At 49.4% G+C, this 17,620-nt stretch overlaps 1 protein-coding gene across 3 annotated transcripts in view; it reads right to left on the bottom strand.

Annotated features, from left to right (window-relative positions):
* Nucleotides 1-5,363: 5,363 nt before the first annotated feature.
* The window catches only part of KSR1 (kinase suppressor of ras 1), a 154,325-nt gene continuing 142,068 nt past the window's right edge, over nucleotides 5,364-17,620 (bottom strand). For 2 of the 3 annotated variants that reach the window (XM_055322104.1, XM_055322110.1), the window contains 2 exons: nucleotides 12,874-13,007; nucleotides 5,364-8,418 (listed from right to left, as the gene is read on the bottom strand). In XM_055322104.1, coding sequence (XP_055178079.1) covers nucleotides 8,340-8,418; nucleotides 12,874-13,007 — 213 coding nt within the window. In that variant the 3' untranslated portion in view covers nucleotides 5,364-8,339. Of the gene's footprint in view, nucleotides 8,419-10,262; nucleotides 10,344-12,873; nucleotides 13,008-17,620 lie in introns of all 3 variants that reach the window. The other variant, XM_055322096.1, reaches the window with a different exon arrangement.

Here is a 17,620-nt window from a genome sequence, read left to right as displayed (position 1 = left end):
CAGGGCTTGTTCCAGAGGGGGCAGCAGGGAACAGGGGGTGGAGGCTGCTCTGCTGAACAGACAGGAACAATGAATCCATTCTCTTTTGTATCCAGGGATTTCCTTGGAAAAAGTTAACATGGAGTGAAATGGTATTTCCCATGGTATTCCCATGGAGTGGAACATCATTTACAGAGGAACCCTGGGGGCAGCCCAGGTGGCTCAGCCGTTTAGTGCTGCTTTCAGTCCAGGGCCTGATCCTGGAGACCTGGGATCAAGTCCCATGTCGGACTCCCTGCATGGAGCCTGCTTCTCCCTCTGCCTGTGTCTCTGTCTCTGTCTCTGTGTGTGTGTGTGTGTCTCATGAATAAATAAATAAAATCTTAAAAAAAAAAAAAGGAACCCAGGGGTCAAAGCAAGAGCCAGACACTTTGAGTCAGCCAAACTTGTCTTCAAATCCTTCAAGTCCAAGCTTCCTCATGGTTAGATGAGGTTGGACAGACGGTTGGATGTCCAACCATGGTTACTTCTCCTCAGTGGTCCCCTACTCCTTCTGTAGATGGGGGTAATACTTGTTTCATATAATGTTATGAAATGAGAAGACAGGGATCCCTGGGTGGCGCAGCGGTTTGGCGCCTGTCTTTGGCCCGGGGCGCGATCCTGGAGACCCGGGATCGAATCCCACGTCGGGCTCCCGGTGTATGGAGCCTGCTTCTCCCTCTGCCTGTGTCTCTGCCTCTCTCTCTCTCTCTCTCTCTGTGACTATCATAAGTAAATAAAAAAAAATGAAATAAGAAGACATATACCACACAACAGGCATGTAGCGATGTTCTCTTGCTTTACCTTGGCCTCCTGGTATGTGTCCAGACCTACATCCTGCACCCAAAATCTCTGAACAATATATAACCATGTGGAGCTTTCACCTCTAGTTTCTAGACACTCTACCTCTAGTAATATGGCCTAACATGGTATTATTTTTAGCAGCCCTGTCATTCAGTGGTTCTTACCAATTAATATCCTACAGTTTTTTCCATATGTCACAGCTGGTCCTCAGCCTCCTCCCAGCAACCATCATAATGTGCCCAGGTGCAGACATTGATGGTTGGTAGTGTTCCAGAAATGTGGCAAATCCCAGGCTCCTTCCTCTATGACTCAGGGCTTTCTTCCACATTGCCATGGAAGGCTTGCCCGATCCACCCAACAAAGGAGGGGCCGGGTAAGATTCAGAGCCCAGGCTCCCTGCACCTCGGCCCTGACCACCTCTATTCCCAAGGGGTGTCGGCCCAGTAATGTGCTCAAGAGGGAAAGATGGGAAAGATAGTAGACACTCAGTTCCTACTCGATAAGGTGAATGAACCTGTGCTGGTATACTCCTCCAATGCTGTTCCTTCCTCCCAGACTAGAAACTTACTGAAATGACTGACGATCTTTTTATTATTTATTTAAAGGTAAGGATGGGGGTGGAAGAAGGAAACTCGCAACCACTTTGGAAATTAGACAGTGCCCTGGCCCATCTCCGTACACAAACTTTTTTTTTTTAAAGATTTTATTTCTTTATTCATTCATGAGACAAACAGAGAGAGGCAGAGACATAGGCAGAGGGAGGAGCAGGCTCCCTGAGGGGAGCCCGATGTGGGACCCAATCCCAGGACCCCAGGATCATGCCCTGAGCCAAAGGGTTGAATCTCTTCCCCAGAGCGCTAGAAGCCCGGGTTTTAGCTGGGCTTGTGACAGCACTGATTAAAGAGGACACTACCAGCTGAGGGCTCTTCACCCCACAACTTACCTTTCAGGTCTGCTTCTTTTCTCATTTGTAAGACTGGGACGGTAGTAGTACCTCCCGAGTAGAGCCGTAGGAGGATTAAGTGAGTTAATCGTGCATAGTGCTTACAGCAGGGCCTGGCACATAACATGTGCATGGGGACAGCTGTTCACAGGTGCTGTGGACTTTTGGATCAGAACAAAAGAGACTTTGTGTGTTGTCCTGGGGCCATCCTCACCAATCCCCTCCCATTCCAAGCTGCTCTGGGGAGCAAAAGAGAGGGCCTAGCTTTCCCTTCCCAGGATTAATCCACATCAGAAAGCTTGTTCCCTCTGAAGGCTTATATCCTAAGGGCTGGAGCCCAGGTCTTTATTTATTTTTAAAGATTTTATCTATTTATTCATGAGAGACAGAGAGGGGCAGAGACACAGGCAGAGGGAGAAGCAGGCTCCACGCAGGGAGCCCGACGTGGGGCTCGATCCCGGGTCTCCAGGATCATGCCCTGGGTTGAAGGAGGTGCTAAACCGCTGAGCGCCACCCAGGCTGCCCTGGAGCCCAGGTCTTTAGAGATACTCTAAAGTGCATCCACGCCGCTTGCAATGTGACTGCTCTTCCTCCCCTCGAGAGATGGAGTCTCCTTTCCTGCCCCTGAATTGGGGTTGGCGCATAACTTACTGTGGCCGACAGAACGCAAAAGCGACATTGTGCAATTTCTGGGGGGGGGCCTTAGGCGCCACACAGTTAAATGGTTAAAATGAGATTTATGTTTATTTAAGAGGTGGGGGTGGAGGGAGAAGGCTATTAAGCTCCAGCTGTAAAACGCTGTTCCTGGGAAGTTCTGAGTCTGCAAGGGGCCGAGACTGTGGTAAAAGGCGGATCAGCGCTGGTGGGAGAGGAGGCTACTAACCATCCGGGCCTTTCCTCTTGGGGTCCCCAGAGGGACTGAAGGATACTTGGAAAGAGAATCACTTTCTCACTGTGTGACTCTACATCACTTGCTGCCTCAAGGCGGGTTAAGGACCTACCAGTAGCTGGGGCCTCTCCCTGGGCAGCTCTCAGCTGGGGGGCAGTGGCCGTGTGCTCTGGGGCAGGCAGGTGGGAGCACAGGATCAGGCTCTCGTCGTCGGGCGGCCCTGTTGACAGCGGGATCTGCAGGAGGGCTGGGGACTGTCCAGGCCCCAAATCGAACAGGGATTAATGCGAGTGGCTGGACTCCAGAGCTCTGGTACGTAAGTCGCCCCCACGCGTCCACTGCTCGGGCGCCGCCAGAGGACACCCCCTTGCACCGAAGTCCAGTGACATGTCGGGCTCCCACCACCAAGCCCCGGGCCTTCTGGAGAGGGGTGCTGCCATGTGCGGTGAATCAGCGTGTGTCCCCAGAGCACACGGCCCGGGCGGCAGGGAGGAGGGCGAGCCTGCACAATCTCCCCTGATGCTGGGCCTCCTGGCACCAGCTCGTCCTTAGCTCCAGCTGCCTCCTGCCGGCCCCCAGGGTCGGGCCAGAACCTACACTGGGTGGCCTGTGGGCCACGGCCAGTCTGCAAACTGGTTTTGTTTGTCCTATACACAGAATAAAAATAAAACAATAAAATAAAATGAAAAAGAAAAGCTAACTTTTGGAAATTTGGAGATTTCACCAAAAAAAATAAAAAATAAAAAATCCAGACTTCTAGGTCCTGTTAAAAACAAACGAAAAGAATGATAAACAAGGGATGTTTGGGTAACTCAGTGGTTGAGCATCTTTGGCTCAGGGCACCATCCTGGGTCTGGGGATCACGTCCCACATCGGGCTCCCTGTGGGGAACCTGCTTCTCCTTCTGCCTATGTCTCTGCCTCTCTCATGAATAAATAAATAAAATCTTAAAAGAAAAAAAAAAGATAAAAGGGAAGGTCTGGCAACACTGGGTTCTCCTTCCCAGGAGGCGACAGTTCACCAGAGATGGGGACCAGCTGTCTCACAGAGCACATTGTCCAGTTCCCCAGTCTTCACCACCCTCCCACTTGTGGGAAGAATTCTCGCTGGGTGCCGGCTGCTCCCTCAGGCGATTGCTCTAGCTCCTATCAACTTCGAGCCCTGAGCACCTTCTCCTGCAAACCAGTTGGTACTTGGCCCTGAGAACATCTTTGAGCTACCTTCCTCAACCACTGCTTTCAACTGGCCCCTTGGGGCTTCTGGCACAGGATGGGGAGACCCATTTCGGAGTCACACACACTTTCTGAAGACACAAAGCTCCTGTCAACGTTTTGGGAGGCGCAGGCCTAAAGACTGGATTGTATCTGCATTCTTCTCAGCCTAGCAGCAGGCGATGGGAGAGCTCATTCTTCCAGTTACAAAGCTCTCCTCCGGGGATCCCTGGGTGGCTCAGTGGTTTAGCGCCTGCCTTCGGCCCCTGTGCGTGACCCTGGAGTCCGGGGATCGAGTCCCACGTTGGGCTCCCAGTATGGAGCCTGCTTCTCCCTCTGCCTGTGTCTCTGCCTCTCTCTCTATGTCTATCATGAATAAATAAGATCTCTTAAAAAAAAAAAAACTACTCTAAAAAAACAAAGCTCTCCTCCACGTATACGCGTTAAAACTTATGCCCAAGGACCCAGGTGCGCTGCCATGTGGGAGCTGTGGTACCCTTTGTCCCTCCTCCATACACCAGCCACCAGTACCTGCCAGCGCTGCCCCCAACCCCCACTATATTCCTGTGCCAAACTCTGGAGCCATCTATCCCTGCAGAAGCCTGCATGAATGCAATAGCATACAAAAAATCCAATTGCAGGGTACAGAGGTAATTAGGGAATGTTAAATATTAAACAATGTGTCAAAGGGCCACTGTGTGCCAAACCCTCCCTCCCCCTTTCCAAGATAACCAGGGATCTTTTTTTTTTTTTTAAAGATTTTATTCATCTATTAATGAGAGACATAGAGAAGCAGAGACACAGGCAGAGGGAGAAGCAGGCTCCATGCAGGGCTCATAGCTGAAGGCAAGGGCACTACCACCTTTTTATCTGTGTTCTAGAACTTAGCACCATTGCCTGAGCACAGGTGCTCAGTAAATGACTGGTAAGTTCCTTGTCTTTCGCTGAAAGGAAGTTTTGGCGTCAAAGCCATGAACTGCATCCTGAACTAGCCACCTTTCAGCCATGTCATCTTGGGGGATCAACCTCTTGTGCCCCAGCTTCCTTGATTGAAACATCACAATTCCTGCCTCATGGCATCGTTTGGAGGATTACACTAAGGAGGGTGGGTGGCATGTACAGAAAGCACCTCCCTGGCTCAGAAGAGGGCCTTGTGAATACTGGATCCCTCTCCTCTATCTGTTCTGCTCACTCCAACCTCCAAAGCACCTACTTCTCTACCTGACTGGCAAGGAGAGGCTCCTAGAAATAAGATTCAGATAAATGAGCGTTCCACTTCCCACCCCACCTCTAAGGCTTCCATGAGGCAAGGCATCTCCAGCCCAGGAGACACTGACTGGATTTAGGTCTGCTTACTCTTGAGGGCTGGATGACCATCCTCTGTGCATCATGGGTTCTGATGCCATTCTGTCTCCACTCTTCTGTGCCTTCAAGGTCCATGGATAATTTCTTTCTTCGGAAGGTGCTCCTAGAGGGGGTGCAACCCCCACTGACTCCCCCACCCCCATTCCTGTTCCCTGTGCCATCCGAGTAGCTCCTCACACTCATCTGGAACTGATCCAAGTAGACACAAGCCCCAGACATCATGGTACACTTTTATTCACAAACTCCAGACACCCAGGCTTGGCCTGGCACAAAAGATGTGTTCTTGCCAGTGGCAAAAAACTAATACAGCACGTTCATTAATACTAACCATTTTAATTTAAATTAATAGCATTTCTGGAAGACAAATGCAGTTGATAGAAAATATAAAAACTTTTACTGTACAAATTTTACATCACATTCAAAAAAGCAAGTGTGTGCCTGTGGCCACGGAAGACGCTGGTTTTACACACACTAATGAAATCCGGGCTAACACTGCAGCATCACACAAGCTCTCTAAACGGCTTCACATTTACATCTCCACTCGGCCCCCTAATCAACACGGAACAACAGCAATGCAGGCTTATAGGACACACAGCTGCCCCCTGTAGTCACGAGAAATGCCACTAAGAGGGCAGAGGCGCTCCAGCACCCTGCATGGATTTGGTGACATGGTGAGGTCAACGTTGCTACACTGCCCACGACCAACAGGGAGCTTGCTAGGACTGAAGACCTTGAGTTGGACAGAGACCTAGGGACTGCAGCTCTGGTGGCTAAAGGCAGCAGGGACAAGGGCCCTAGGGTTTTGGAGGGGATGCTAGGGACTGGGGACGTGCCATGAAGGACCAATGCTTGGGGTCCACTCTCAGACCCTGGTGGGGATCCCCCGCTATCCCCAGAGCTCTCGCCAAGGAGGCCATCTCAGCTTCTCCATCCCCTTCACAGTTGGCCATGCAGGCTGAATTCACAGTATCTGCCGTCCTTCGTGTTTCCACAACAGACGGGAAGAGCACACAGAAGGGCAAGCATGTCTTCTCAACCTCAATTCACAGTCACTTTGAGTGGGAGAAGGGGACTACTTTTCTCTTAAATGACAGGCAGTGCAGGGGTAGGCCAAGAGCTGGGAGGCTGTCCAGGGTCCTGCAGATGAAGGGGCTGTCACCACCAGACCTTCACCTCCGCCTCACGGTTCCTGGCAGAGGGTCAGTTCCTTTAAGGGCAGAGACTGTGGCTGCTCCTGTTGCGGAGTCCCCTGCACTTGCACAAGACACCGTTGGTGTTTGACGAAAGCTTCCTGAAACTGATCTGCGGCATGATACTCATTGGGGAGGCCAAGGGATGAGGAGGTGAAAGCAGTCCCACCTGGAGCTGAATCCAGCTGGTTTACAGCTCCAATCTTCCCCAAGCACCCTGACTGGGAAGGGTTAAGGAGCTCAGGTCTGGGGTGCTGATGGGCAGTGGGAGCCCAGATACCCTGCATGGCTGCACAGCTCTGCTAAGCGTGTGTCAGCCAAGGGGTGCCTGACCTGGGGACAGGAAGACAGCCCTACAACTTCTAGGTAGTGGCTTGCTTCATAGGACATTTTGGCTAGACTCCAGGGAAGGCCCTGAAGATTGGGAGCTTTGCTAAATGGGTCTAAATGAAAGGGATGAGAGGACCACATGCCCCTCCATCTTGGCTCAGGGCATGGCTCAGAGCATTCTGGGTCTGAATCCAACCACATCTCCACCCTTGTCACCTTCAGTCAGTTCTGGCTTGAGGCCTAACATGGTAACACCCACTGAAGGCTTCTTTGCCATTTGGTACTTTCCCTTTGGGTGACAGCTTCTAATGAAGATAGGGAGGGTGCTCTCACATCACAGACTTCCCCTACTCACACCCCTCCTTCTCGTGCAAAGGTACACACATAGATAGGTGGCCCTGACTTAGTTCATGGGAAGGCTCGAAGACTGGTGGGCTGGGTGGGTCTAGATGAATGGTGTGGAGGGGCACAGGCCTCCTGTCTTAGCTAAGAGCTCAGAACACGGACTGCAGAAGAGTCAGGAGTGGCTATGGGCTTTCATTTCAACAGTACAGGGGGAGAATGGGCAGGCAGTTCCAGAACCCTGGCATGACTGATAGAGCTTCCAAAGAGCCAGGTCACCCCTGTGACTGGGAGGGTGGGCTCAGGAGCCCTGCCACTTCTCCCTTCCCTTTGTCCTCACCAAGCAAGCTTTCATGGTATACACAGCTGCTGGGCTGGGCCTTAGGTCTGGGGTCAAAGGTCAGCCAGGACTGGGACGTGTCTAAAAAGCTGAAGCCCTGAGTGCCATCTCCTTGGTGTCTTCCTGGAAGCTGTGTGAAAGAAACCTCTCCACAGGTGAGAGGCTACCTCCACCCTGGCTACCAACCCACGAACCCCTGGATCAATCTAGATACTATTTGCATTTTATCTGTCTCTCTTTTTCCAGCAGGGATGGGCTGGATTATTGGGGTCAAAAGGGAAACAAACTCTTGGAAATTCCTGACCCTCATAATCTAGCTTGGTTCCTAGCCAGGGTTTCTTCTGACAGAAGAAAAAGGGACAGCGTCTCTTTGATAGGATAGGGCAAGAACCCAACACAGGGACATTCTCCATGGCTGGGCTTTAGGGCCAAAGCAGAGTCCATCCAGGTCAAACCTCATGGTTCCCCTTCCTCCCTGGAGAACAGCCACAATCATGATGCTTTTCTTTCTTTTCCTCAATGCCGACAGGGTCCTCCAGAGGGAAGGCCACTTCTGCCATCCTGGCCAGTGGTGCCAGTGTGCCTCTGCAGAGCACTTTTTATTATTACCTACTGCAAAGCATCGAATTCACTCCCCAGAAACATATATGTAAACATTCGCTGCCTGTTGGGGCAGGTCTGGTTGTCAGTAATGTCACTTTAAGAAACAGCAGGTGCAGCTCCATCTCCAGCCCGGGTGTTTTTGTGGATGAATGGTCTGAGTCGAGGACTCACACTCCTGATTTGCAGCACTTAGGGTAGACTGATGTTTTGAAGAGTGTTTTCATTTTTGTCACGGTGGTTGTTTGGATGCTTCAGAAACACATTTAAGAAAGAAAGAAATTGGCAGAAAAAACTGCACAGCTGGCTACATCTTTGGATTACTGGACTCCAGGACACCCAAGCCAAACCTTTCAAACCGGGGTACAACTTTGCTGCTGTTAATGCTGCAAAGAGGAACAAAAACATGAGTTACAGCCACGCTGGTCTTGACGGAAGTAGGGTAATGTTAGCTCAGGAGCAGGCCAGTTTCAGAAGCTCCATAGAGGACCTGACCCCAGCAAGAAGTAAGGACGACTACAAGCCAACAGCCTCGGCAGAGCTGCTCCTGGTCATACTTGGCCAAGGGAGTTTAAGACTTGGCCGCATACCCTCCTGAGGGGACAGGGGCTTGTTCATCTTGGAGTCCTTGGCCCACGGCATGTCATCATTGCCACAGGCCTGAGTACTTTCTCACTTGCAGCCAGGAAGGCTCTGCTCCAAGTGCAAAGGAAGAAAAGAGAAACTGGACCCCAAATACTAGGGCGGGCAGGCATCAGGACCATCTGGAAAGCAAGTATAAATGCAGACTCTCAGAGCCTGCCTCCAGAGACCTGGACTTGGTTTGGGGGGTGACCCCAGGAATCTGCACTTGGGAAGCAGCACAGTGATGGTGTGTGGCCTCTTAGCCTCACTCGTGATGAGCCTGACTTGGGGTCTGGTACTTTCTGTCTGTAAAGGGAGTGAGGGCTGGCGGCAGAAGCTTTGTTCTTATCAGTGAAATTATTTGGCGACAGGCCCCCTTCGTCTTAGGACAGCTTTCCTGAGGGCACTGCTGAGGACAGAGCCCTTTCCAGCTAGTGTTTTTCATAGCAATAGGACTCTGATGTCCATCGCCCCAGCCCTCCAGATGGGGCGGGCCTCAAGCAGCTCTGAAATCATCCCACTCCTTGTTGGATGAGACCTCTGCAGGTTAACAGCCAAACAGAAAGCCCTCCCCTGTACTGCGGACACAGCCCACAGGGGGGCTGATGTGCTCAGCAGGGAATTGATCCCATTGAGGTGTTAGTAGGGAGCCAGGATCACCCAAACAAACCGGTGCCGCCCTCACACAGAGGATGAGTTAGAGAATGATGTCCTGTCAGAGTAGGCAGCTCTGCTGGGTGGGGTGAGGGCAGGGTCTGTTAGGGGATTGTGGACAGCAGTTATTCAGGTACACGTGGGCCATGGAGAGGGGAGGGGGCCCGTTTTAAAAACAAACAAAGCAAAAGAAGTCTCGGGAGAGGTGCCTGGCGCGGCAGAGATCACATCCCCTGGGTTAGTGCCCGCACATCAGTTTGCGTTTGAGCAGAAGTCACGGTGCCAAGTGTCGATTAGGAGGAAGAAAGCCCCTGGTGCATGCAAGGCAGCCAGGCCTACAACCTACGGGAAGAAAGAGAAGAGGGGAGAAGAGTCAGCAACCCGAGCCCTTGGAGGAGCAGGAGGAGTGGCAGAGGCCTGGCCAGGGCGGGGGGGGGGGCACTTTCCCTGCAGAGGGAAAGGGCATCCCCGCTCTATGCCAGGCTTGGCAACACAGCGAGCTCAAAAGGGACCTGGCACAAAGCACCTGTCCCAAGTTCCCCTGGGACAGCCACAGAATGTTTAGACAGAGGTTGGCCAATGGACCCATTCCCCTCAGCCCCTGACTATCAAAACGGACCTCCTGAAAGTTCATTCATCCTGCTTACTGCATTCCCTTCTTTAAGCTCTGGTCAAAGGGCACCCTGGATTTGGATGAAGGACCCAAGTTCTCTTCCACCCAGCGACAAGCCACAGCAGGTAGACGGAGGTCCTGCCGTATGCCTGCGCCTCCACTCAGCCCGGCAAGAGCCACACAAGCCTGTGGGACCCTTGCCGGTGGCCAGTTCAGCTATGAGAACATCACTTTGGCTTTAGGGGAACAAAACAGGCAAAAAGGGAAGCTGGATGCAGACACAAGACAGGAAGCAGGGTACAAACAGGCAGGAAACAAGGGCAATCACAAAAGACACACTATTCCTCCAGAGCCGGACAGGAGTTCTTAAAGTCCAGGTGACCGTAACGCCCCTTCCCGTAGTAGCGGCTCCGCCAGCGGCTGGGGGTCCCCCCGCGACCGTTTTGCCAAGTGTGGGAAGAATGCAGCCCGGTGGGTGATGGAATCAGGCACCCAACGCAGACAGGTGGAGGAGGAGCGGCAGGAAATCACGATGGTGGGAAGTGGGGAGATGACAGCACAGGCCAGCACATGCGCCACCCCCCACCGCCGAAAATAAAACAGTAACAAGACAGATGGAAAAGAAAAGAGAAAATGAGAATTAGAGGCAGAATGTGTTAAAGTACAAATTATGAACAGGAAGCTCTGACTGAGGCTCATTCAGATAGGCTGGCATTTTTTTCCTCCCAGCGGCTGAAACAGATGGTTTGGGGTGGGGAATGCCGATTTACGGCTCTGTCTCCCACCTGTAAATGAGAAGGTGGGGCTATATGGTCTTTAGGGAATCTGAAATCATCTCCTGAATGCCTGACCTGCCTAGTGCAGCCTTCTCCTCTCTTCTGTGGATGACAAAACCAGGAACCAGGATATTAAACAAGTGCCCAAGTCCAGGGGAACCCCAGTCTCCTGGTCTCTGCCAGGACAGTTCCTGTTTGAAACCCAGTTCCAAAGACCCCTCTTTCTGGAGACCCTTTCTCAAGCTTTCTGGGTGGGCAGAGAAGCCCCTGTGTGGGCTCCCACAAAGGCTGTTCTTCATCATAGCTCTTAGCATGTTATAATCATTCCCTCATCCATTCTCCAATTAGACTAGAAACTCCTGGCTGGCCGAGGCCTGGCCTTGGCCTTCGTCTCTGTGGGTGTGTAGCAGGCACTCTGCAATGGATAGGCTGAACCCACATTTCTAATCACAACATTCTGTTGTGCCCTGTTTGCCTTAGACTCTGACCCACCTTAAGAGCAAAATATGGAAACTAATGTGGCATTTTAAGAGACAGCATTCCCAACCCCAAACGGTCATTCCTCTAGGCTGTCCCTGCAGATGACCTAAATCAGTGGTTCTCCTACTGCACCCTCTGGTCACCCTCGGGTGACCTGTGCTGGGCCTCCTCTCACCCATGACTCGAAACCCAATACAGTTTGTTTTCAAGATGGGCCAGCAAACTAAATACAAGCTAAATCCAGCCACAAACAGATTAATCACTTTAAAGTTTTAAAAGAAAAAATTCAAAAACCAAAAATACCAAGAACAGATGATAGAGATCATATGACCTACAAACCTAAAATATTTACCAACTAGAATAGGAGGAGTGCTGCTGCCACCACATGCCTGGGCAACAGACAGAAGATCCAAGTGCCGCTTCTCCAGGGGCTCTGTGATGTGACTGCAGGTGCCACTTGCATCATGACTGGGGACCCCAGGAGCCACCTTGGGGATGTGGATGGGCTCCTGCCCACACAACTACCAAGAGCAGCTATATTTTATCTGCTTTATAATATTGGGACTTTGGGGGGAGATTGCACTTTTAGAAAGTGCCCTTTGCCTGAAAAAAGTTTAAAACCATTCATATCAGGAGTGCCTGGGTGGCTCAGTGGTTGAGTGAGCGTCACATATTGTGAAATCTTCTTTTATTTTTTTCCCTCGAAAAGCAGTATGTGAAAGTTGCATGGAATTTAAGTTGGAGCATCATAATTAGCTTAGAGCCCCCAGCCACTCTTGGTTTACATGCTGTCTGTGACTGCTCCCACATCAAATGGCAGAGCTGAGTCCTTGCCTTGCAATACAGACCGTCCACAGTGCTGTCATAGCTTCGCACCGCTGCTGGGCACACTAGAAATCCCAGGGACAGGAGCTGTAACTTGAAATTTCCCTCCATGTCTGTAAGGCTTAATGCATTTCCCATGCTCACCCACCCCCCACCCCGCTCTGGCCCAAGCCCTACTTTTAAAAGCTGTGGATACTGAGGCCTGGAACAAATGACTTCCTGAGATTCTCACAAAGGGTTTATGGCAGGGCAAAGGTCTGCTTTGGAGCGTTCAGGCAGAGTGTGCCAGAGGGACAGAACAAAAGGGGAATGAGACAGAATGTACAAGAGGAGTGAAGGCTGCCCAGTACCAAGGGGTACAAACAATTGTGTGATTCAACAGGAGAAAGATGGACTTCCAGCATCAAAGCAGCACATAAACTCTGGCCATGTGGCCCTCTAACAGGTGGCTGATGTGGGGCTAGAAAGCTGTCTCGAGTCTGCACCCTTTTAAGTAATAGCCGCTCTGCTGACATTGCTGATGCTCTAGGACCCATGCTGCTCTGGCTTCCAGCTGGCCCCGTGTGGCCCCTTCCAAGGCAAAATCTTCTTGTCCTGGCCCAGAGTCTGCACTGCCCTGATAATAGTGATAGGCAGCTTTTCACAGAAGAGCACTAGAGATACTTGCCTCTCAAAAGGAGTTCTCTGAAATAAACAAGATCCTAGTATCACTTGGGCAAGGGGACGAGTCTAGTTACCTCTGGCTAATCTGCTCTGTGTATTCCCCGAATCAACACTGTAGGCAGACAGATTGGACGGTGCCCTTTAAGAAACCAGATAAGGCTGTACAGGCTTGGTTGGTGAGTTTGGCCCACTCAGGGGAAACTTACTCAGCAGACTTCCAGAAGTGCCCAGGGTGGGAGAGCCTCCGGTTCAGCTTGGGCAGTTTTTCCAGCATGTCCATCAGCAGGGTGAAGCTGGGCCTCTCCTGCAGGTCAAAAGCCCAGCAGGCAGAGAGGATCTCCTGCAAGCAGAGCCAGCATTAGTGGGTGTGAGAGCTGGCTGGGAGGGAGGAGGGCACAGCTGGGGTACTCGCACAGGGTCCCTTTGATGCTCTCGAGTCCCCCTTCTCCATCTGGTGGTCCCCTGAACATTCTGCCAATATTTGGAAGATTGGTCATTTCTAGAATAGGGCTGAGAAACAACTGAATCTCAGAAAAGCTCTCATGCTTCCAGTTGAAAACAAAGTGCATGAGCTTGTCTCCCCTCTTTCCTTCTTAGACTGCCCTGGAATAACAGGAACAAGGCTGGATAAACAGGTAATAAAAAAGAGATCAGAAATTGGGTTGTAGATTTTTGGAATGGAAAGCAGAGAAATGCAAGAGCTCAGAATACATGTGGGGCGGACGGGATGCATCAGAGGCAGAAGCCCAAGTATTATAAGAATGGAGGCTGGGAGCGACCAAAAGGATGAAACAGCAGAACACCTGTCCTGACCGCCCCCCAGCCCAGGGGTGCCGGGGTGGCTCAGTTGGTTAAGTGTCCAATTCTTGATCTCAGCTCAGGTCTTGATCTCAGGGTCGTGAGTTAAAGCCCTACGCTGGGCATGGAGCCTACTTAGAAAAAAGAGTAAAGCTCCTCTCACTTTGATAGTTTGCTGCCTACTCTCTGGATCTGCACATTTCCCACACACCTCTCAGCCTTTCGATTCAGGAGAGCTCCCGCAAGAAAACAGGCCTACACACACGACCAGGCAGAAAGTGCTCACCTACTTAGGCTCAGCAACTCAGGTTTTTGTTCTTAAGTACAACTAGACCTCATTGGGTTGCCTACCAGGTCAGGAAAACAAGAGATGAAAGACAAACTGACCAAAACACCAACCCTGGAGAAAAGTGTGTGTGTGTGTGTGTGTGTGTGTGTGTGTGTGTGTGTGTAGAACCTACTCTGTCCATAAAAGAAGATCAGGATGCAATAAAAAAAACACACTAACAAATAAGAAAGAGATTGAAATTAATAATATAACTTCTGAAACAAAATATTAGGAATACTGGCAGATAAGATCCAGGAAATTCCTCAGATTGTGCACTCAATTTTATTTATTTTTTATTTTTTAAAGTTTTTATTTATTTATTCATGAGAGACCCAGAGAGACAGGCAGAGACATAGGGAGAAGGAGAAGCAGGCTCTCTGTAGGGAGCCTGATGCGGGACACGATCCCAGGATCATGTCCTGAGCCAAAGGCAGACACTCAACCACTGAGCCACCCAGGCGCCCCAGCACTCAATTTTCGATAGAGAATAGAAAACATTAAGGAAGGTAAAAGACACAGAACCTCACTAAGGACCGATTTCTGTCCAATGGAAGTTTCCACAAGAGAAAACAAAGGAACTATAGGGCAGAAGCCATATAATGAAGACTTAATAAGAGAGAATTTCTCAGAAACCTTTGAGGGGAACTGGAATCTTCATCTGAAAAGGCCCAGAGAAGAAGGGACCTCACTGAAAAAAGAAAATCAAACCAAGAAAAAGAACTTATTCTATAAGGTACATTTTAATGAAATTTCAAAGTAACAAGGATAGGGCAGCCCGGATGGCTCAGCGGTTTAGCGCCGCCTTCGGCCCAGGGTATGATCCTGGAGACCCGGAATCGAGTCCCATGTCAGGCTCCCTGCATGGAGCCTGCTTCTCCCTCTGCTTGTGTCTGTGCCTCGCCTCTCTCTCCCTCTCTCTGTGTCTCTCATGAATAAATAAAATCTTTAAAATACAAAAATAAAAATAAAAACAAAAATAAAGTAACAAGGATAAAGAGAAGATCCTAGACATTCCCAAAGAGAATAAACCAGGGCATCTACAAAAGACTGAGAATTAAGATTAATATCAGATTTTTCAACAATGCATTGGACACTTAGTAGACAGTAGAGCAAAAATTTCATGTTCTTAGGGAAGATTACTATGAACCTCTTGGTGTAAAAACAAAATCAGGACTTGTGTAGGCATGTGAGGAGTCAAAAATTATCTCTTATGCATCCATTGGGAGGAAGTTCCTTTAGGATTCACTCTCTCTCTCTCTCTCTCTCTCTCTCTTTTAATATTTTATTTACTCGTTCATGAGAGACACAGAGAGAGAGAGAAAGAGAGGCAGGACACAGGGTCCATGCAGGGAGCCCGACATGGCACCCGATCTAGGGTCTCCAGGATCATGCCCTGGGCCGAAGGTGATGCTAAACCACTGAGCCACCCGGGCTGCCTAGGATTCACTCTCATTTTGCTGGAATGTAAATAAAGAAATGGGAAGACATGAGATACAAAAAATTCTAGTATTGAACCAGGATTGAAAAGAAATGGAAGGATAACAGCACTACAGTAGGCCAAAAATTCCATTATCCAGGTTACAAGAAATCAGTGGGCCCTGGAAGAATGCAACAAATTGCATTCCATAAACAGTATGTAGGAACTGCAAGACCTCGGGAATATGGTAAAGGTGACTGTGACTATTCTCAACAAGAAGAAAGACAGACAATTAGAAACTACAGGAAAAACCTAAAGGTGCACAAGAAAACCATGGTCCACATGTGAAGCCAACAAAATTGTGGCGAGCCTTTGAATAACTGATAGAATGGAAGAAAAGAAGTGGACCCGCAAAAAAGAGAATGTAGTGAACTACTGAATCAGCAGCTAATGGCAACTACAATCTATTATAATAATGTACACATATTTATCGTCCTTTCATTTTTAGCCTCAATCTATAGACACAGCATGGACAATTTAATCATGTCAACACAAAATCAATTTCAATAAAAGGATAAAGGGAAAGCTGATGGAAGTTAAACAGAGAAGGGGCAGAGGGACAGGGAATGAAGAGGTGATGGAACAAGAAGTTGGTCTTTTGGAGAGTGACCTCAGGTAAGGAACTGGTGGTTTTCATTAAGAATCATTCTGGCCTCTTGATGTCATCCTGTGTACACTAACTCACTGTGGCTGCCTTGATGCAGAAACTTGGTGGTGAACTTACAACAGTGTGGCTGAAGGGGCAGAGAACAGTGCCCCCCAGAGGGCACTCCCTGCTTTTGACTATGATTCAAAATCACTTTTTATTGCCATTGACCAATGTCTCATCTACCCTCCAATGGCAATGTGTTAAAAAAAAAAAAAAAAAAGACCAAAAAGGAAAGCCAAATTTCATGAGCCAGAAGCTGACTGCTTGAACTTTATCTGTCCCCATTTCCCCGCTCCCTGTCCCTAATCTATTCTTGAAAGGCTTCAAAGGACCCATAGCCTTTGTAAGCTATCCTTTCTATAAGGTATCCTTTCAGAACAGAACTCTAGCTGTGCACTAGGAGGAGCTTTACTTAAAATGAAAGATTAAAAAAATTATGATCTTAGCCTCAGCCCAGGCCAAGTAAATCTTTCTTTCTGGTAAAGGCCTGGTCCTTATATTTTTAAAAGCTCCCAGATGACTCTTATAGCCAGCACTGAACTCTGACTCCCTTGTCCTTGCCTCTGATGGGCTCTAGACTCTGCTCCAGGCCTTCACCCTCTTGAAGACTCCACCTCTGTGCTCTAAGATTCTAAGTGTGCAGAAATATAACGAGATAGCTGCCAGGAAAGCAACTTACTCTTTTTTTTTGCGGGGGGGGGGGGGATAAAACAAACACATCTGTACACTCTAGTTTACACAAAGGTGTCCTTAATAACTTTGTTGTAATGGGCAAAAATTGGAAATAGCCTAAATGTCCAACAACAGAGAAGTTGTTTTTTGTTGTTGTTTTAAAGATTTTACTTATTTATCCATGAGAGACATAGAGAGAGACAGAGAGAGACAGAGAGGCAGAGAGAGAGGCAGAGACATAGGCAGAGGGAGAAGCAGGCTCCCCACGTGGAGCCCAATGCAGTACGCCATCCCAGGACCCTGGATCACAACCTGAGCTGAAGGCAGACTCTCAACCACTGAGCCACCCAGGTGTCCCCAGAGAAGTAGCTGGACTATGGTGTAAGCCATAGGACACAAAGGTAGACAGGTTTAAAAATAAGGTTTTGTCAATGATTTGAGATAAGGATAACAAAAGATCATGTGGGGAAAAAATGTCATGATTAAAAAAATCAGCTATATGTTATGATCTTGATTTTGTTAAACATATATCTTCAAAAAAATTAAGGGGCATCTTGGTGGCTCAGTGGGTTAAGCGTCCAGCATTTTTTTTTTTTTTTTTGAGGATTTTATTGGATCCCTGGGTGGCTCGGTGATTTAGCGCCTGCCTTTGGCCCAGGGCATGATCCTGGAGTCCCAGGATTGAGTCCTGTATCAGGCTTCCTGCATGGAGCCTGCTTCTCCTTGTGCCTGTGTCTCTGCCACCCACCCTGTGTCTCTCATGAAAATCTCATTTATTTATAATATTTATTTATTTATTCCTGAGGACACACAGAGAGAGGCAGAGACATAGGCAGAGGGAGAAGTAGGCTAGGCTCCCCCATGGAGAGCCCGATATGGGACTCAATCCTGGGACCCCAGGATCACCACCTAAAGCTGAAGGCAGATCCTTAACCACTGAGCCACCCAGGCATACCAAGCATCTAGCTCTTGATTTCAGCTCAGGTCATGATCTCAGGGTCATGGGATAGAGCCCTGAGTTGGGATCTG

The sequence above is a fragment of the Nyctereutes procyonoides genome, unplaced genomic scaffold, assembly GCF_905146905.1.
Source record: "Nyctereutes procyonoides isolate TBG_1078 unplaced genomic scaffold, NYPRO_anot_genome, whole genome shotgun sequence".
NCBI classification, from domain to species: Eukaryota; Metazoa; Chordata; class Mammalia; order Carnivora; family Canidae; genus Nyctereutes; species Nyctereutes procyonoides.
Note: the sequence above shows the minus strand (reverse complement) of the source record. Positions and strands in the feature narration are given on the sequence as shown.